At 37.1% G+C, this 4230-nt stretch overlaps 1 protein-coding gene across 1 annotated transcript; it reads right to left on the reverse strand.

Moving 5' to 3' along the window:
• Positions 1–2988: 2988 nt before the first annotated feature.
• Positions 2989–3932, reverse strand: LOC149936878 (uncharacterized). The gene is made up of 2 exons (XM_090181673.1): positions 3777–3932; positions 2989–3702 (listed from the first exon to the last, which is right to left on the reverse strand). The coding sequence occupies exons 1-2, from the start codon at positions 3836–3838 to the stop codon at positions 3123–3125; spliced, it is 642 nt and encodes a 213-aa protein (XP_090037799.1). The 5' UTR covers positions 3839–3932; the 3' UTR covers positions 2989–3122.
• Positions 3933–4230: the final 298 nt, after the last annotated feature.

Genomic DNA, 4230 nt, shown 5'->3' on the forward strand with positions numbered 1-4230 from the left:
CCTCTCACGTTGTTGTTTATTAAAGGGGCTGGAAAGTGGGGTTTTGAAAAACGTCATCCGTGACGTCATTAACGAAATTTGGCGCGTAGAACTACTTTTTCTCAAGTTCGCGAAGACGTAAACAGGCACCGCTGTGTTGAGATTTTTGTATGACGAAATCCAGCGTGGTCTTGGTTAGTGTTATAGCTGAGCTCGTAGGAAGTTTTCAAATTTCATAAATCTTTATTGAGATTTAGTTTAGTGAACAACAAATGTTTAACGAAAAATTCATTTGAGTGATAAGGTCTTTTGGTAGTAGTGTGTTCGTAATTTTTTAAATTATTATTTACGAGTTTCATCGAATTTTGTAAAAAAACGCTAGATGAATCCATGGGCCAAATAATGATAAATTATTTGGCCCATGATAAATCGAAGCCAATTTCTTAGGGCCTTGGTTTCACTGGAGCATTTTGATAAACCTTAGTACTACACCACAGTTTTTTACCTTTTCCCACTTATCTAATTCGCCAACAAGAGATATTTTCGTATCATCACGTTTCCATTTTTTATTTGAATTAAACTCGTTCATTAACATCATTATAATTAAATAAATATTAAAATACTAGAACCAAAACCACGTCCACGAAGGCCTGAATATCTTAGTTCGCGTATGAATACCTCTCACCAGTGTCTCTCTCGCGGGTCGCTCCTCACTATTTTCAAAACATCTCCGTCAGAGCCAAATTCCTCAAGCGGGGAAAAAAGGAAATAAAGCAGGGTCCGGATTTTTTTGGAGATACCACGTCACTAGACGATTTCAAAACCCCACTTTCCAGTCCCTTTAAGTTAACATAGTAACGTAAAAATACCGTGAGCCCCATCGAGACGAAATCTGCTGCGATAAGAATTCCAAGTAGAGGTATGGATTCCTGACATTGATGATTGAACTTGAAGTTGAGAACCGAACTTTACGAGAGAATTAAAGCACTGAAAGAGGAAATGAGGAAGAAGAATTGGGGAGTAGATAAGATAAGAAGCAATGATGAAATGATAAAGTTTTACAACCAAAAGTAGAAAGAATGACTCACTGGGGTGCGAAGAAAAGTAACTTTAAAAAAAATAAGCTTTCATTTGTGGATCAATTTATGGCCGTTATGATGAGAATGAAAGTAGGAATCTTTCATCAAGATGTTGCTGAACGATTTGAAAGTCCATAACAACAATATTCCTTCATTAGTGACAGTCCGCTTGATTCAACCGTGACGTTGAATGTCTCTTCATACTGAATCCGGGCAATTGGCTCCAATTTTCGACCACGCAGGATTGCGGAAGGTAATTTATCGTAACTAAAAATGTTGAAACAAACACTTGCATTTCATAACACAGTGAAAACCAAATAACCTTTGCTCCTATACCTTAAGTTTCTTGTAAAATACCTTTCGTAGCGTTTGAATTCTGGCCGTTCTCTCTGACGATTGTTATACTCACAATTGGCGTTTATGTGTAAAATAAAGCATCGGTATCTATGCTTTCATGTTGGAAAGTATTTTTGTTATATTGCTTTTAAATATTGCATGTGTCAAAGTTAAAGTTGTTATTTATGGATCTTGTGCGAGGTGTCCTGACTTCTGACCCTGGGGGTCATCAAGACTAAGTGCCCCCTTGGTCATTAAAACTTGGAACATCCCACTTCAATCTATTGGGCAATTTAGATATGGACGCCAATAGGTGATTGGTTCCAAGTGACACTATATCCGACCCGGATGAAATAGGTCACGTGCCCCCGTTTTTAAAACCAGATGCATTGGTTTTTGGCGATCGTCTCCCAGAGTTCGGAAATTGTGATTTATTTCTTACCTCGTTGAGGCCAACACAATCAGCGGATTGCTTAATGACGTCAGTATACTATCTGGACCGTTTTTTAAAAGGCTATTGGTTTGAGTATTTTCCGCTAGAGTATTATCACTATCTTCCCGTAGAATTAATTGTTCGGCTGATTGTTTCGAGAGATCTAATCGCAGATTATCTATGTCGATTTTTAAGTCTAAATTTTGTTTTATTTTAGATCTTCCACTAACGTAAATAGCCCTTTATTTTGTTCTTTACAGTCATTAATGTCAATATTAAGAGATTTTAACACTGCAGTAATCGAATTTAGGGTGTAGTATATTGTATATAATATTCCACACTTTAAACGGGTGTCGTTATTCTTTTTTAAAAAGTCATTTAACAATTGCCAAAAATTAGAGCCGGCACTAGAAGCTGATTGGCTTAGGCATGAGTCGTTTATTTCTTCAGCTGCACTCTCGTTGTTTTCTAATTCGGATTCTTGGGGTGGCAAGTGCATTGATACTAGGCTTATAATAAATTGTTCCTAAAGGTCCGTAGATGCTTCAAAATAATGTGCACGTAGAATCTAGTACACTTAAAACGCTATTTGTGTTGTCCTATAAATAAGCATTTAGTTTTTTATTCCATACCCCTACACTATTTAATTAAATAGATTCATGATGAATACAGCTAAAACGAAACATTACCATAACGCACCATATAATGTTTCGACTGCTTATAAATAACAGCTGAGTTCTACTTCGACTACGTCACTTTATCCCCCCCCCCCCATTGCAGGGCCAGCACTCGGATTTTCGGGCCCGGGGTTCTTATGCCCCTTTTACCCCCCTAACGCCGGCCCTGGTCCCACGCATCGCCGGAAGTGACCGAGGGTATTCCAGTTAAATAATCAGTAGTTAATTAGAGTCGTGGTCCAGTGTACGATCTTGAAGACATCTAGTAGCGAGAGTTAAATAAGATAAAAATAACATTGCTAGTTTCATAATTCATATTCCTGTAAATGATAGCAGCCCTAGATGAGATCTGACCAAACTAAAATTACATTTTCGAGCTGGAGTTCAGAATTTTTCCACGCCAGAACCACCGTCTCTTTTCCAAGATTCAACGAGGGTAATTATTTCTTAGATTATATTGATAGATTTAACAAATTTTATTTCATTTAAACATTTATAAAATAGTACAGATTATTAATAAAGATTTTTTATAATTTAAAATATTTCCATTTAAAATTATTTCCATGGTATCCTTAAAAAAACGAACAAATTATTTATCAACTCGGAGCTACAAAATCACTAAAAATGAACTGGAAAATACTTGACCACATTTTGGAAACAAAACGGGCATTTGTTATTTTTACTTAAAGTGTTTTTGACGCAAGTAGAACAAAACAAGTGTCCACATTCTGTCGTGACGATTTCGTCGGCTGCCTTCATGATGTTACCGTACGTTGACAAACAGACGCGACACTTGATGATGGGCTGACCACTTTGGTCGTTAGCGGTTTCACCAGTCTTTCCCTCCCACATCACTAAAACCGACGAATCCAATTCAGATGACGTCGGCTCAAATACCGAATATTCAGAATTTCTCGACCCCATGCTTGTACTTGATTCAGTCGCTGTCAGTTGAATGATTGGGCCCTTGATAGAATCTCCAACAACCGTGGAAGGCTCCAATGACGAATCCCGAATACGGTTTAATTCAGGAATACCTGTAATTGTATCTGTAGAGGAGTTTGAAGGCGATATTGAAGATATTGCAACTTGGCCATCTTCGGCAGACGAAACCGCTTCATTCATTGCTGGAGGCGTTGAAGAAATGTTGGTAGTTTGAAAAGAAGTTACGCGTCTGTCGTTATTCCGATCCAGAGATCTATGCAATTAAAAGTTTATTATTCTGTGTTAATCTATAAATACTTAGAGATCATTTCACAACAAATGCCATACTTGTCAACACTCCGTGTTCGAATAGTTGTTTGTCTAAATCTTCTCTTTGTTGAATTGGACATACTTTAGAAAACCTAAAACAAAACTTACACTGAGAGCTGCTAAACATCACAGACTAACGCTGAATGTACGACGTTTTCCAACATTTTATAAGGTAATAGGATCAGAGTATATGTAGATCAATTAACAACGCCACTAAAAGATGCATTTTGATTTTTAAATGGAAATGTAGATCGCATAGCGTAGAAACAGAGGGAAAATAATTTGAACAACCCCAGTGCATTTAAATAAGAGGTAGAGACAAAGTCACAAAGGGAAAGTTTATCATTTCTCGCAGTGGCCCCTAGAGGGCTACTTTTGTTTTTTAGACTAATAATACTGTTTGCATCGTTAAAATGAAAGAAACAGACTGTTATTAGTGCCTAACACTCACTACCGATGTTAATTTCTATAT

This window comes from Leiobunum rupestre, chromosome 7, assembly GCF_980474605.1.
Source record: "Leiobunum rupestre chromosome 7, qqLeiRupe1.1.hap1, whole genome shotgun sequence".
Lineage (NCBI taxonomy): Eukaryota > Metazoa > Arthropoda > Arachnida > Opiliones > Sclerosomatidae > Leiobunum > Leiobunum rupestre.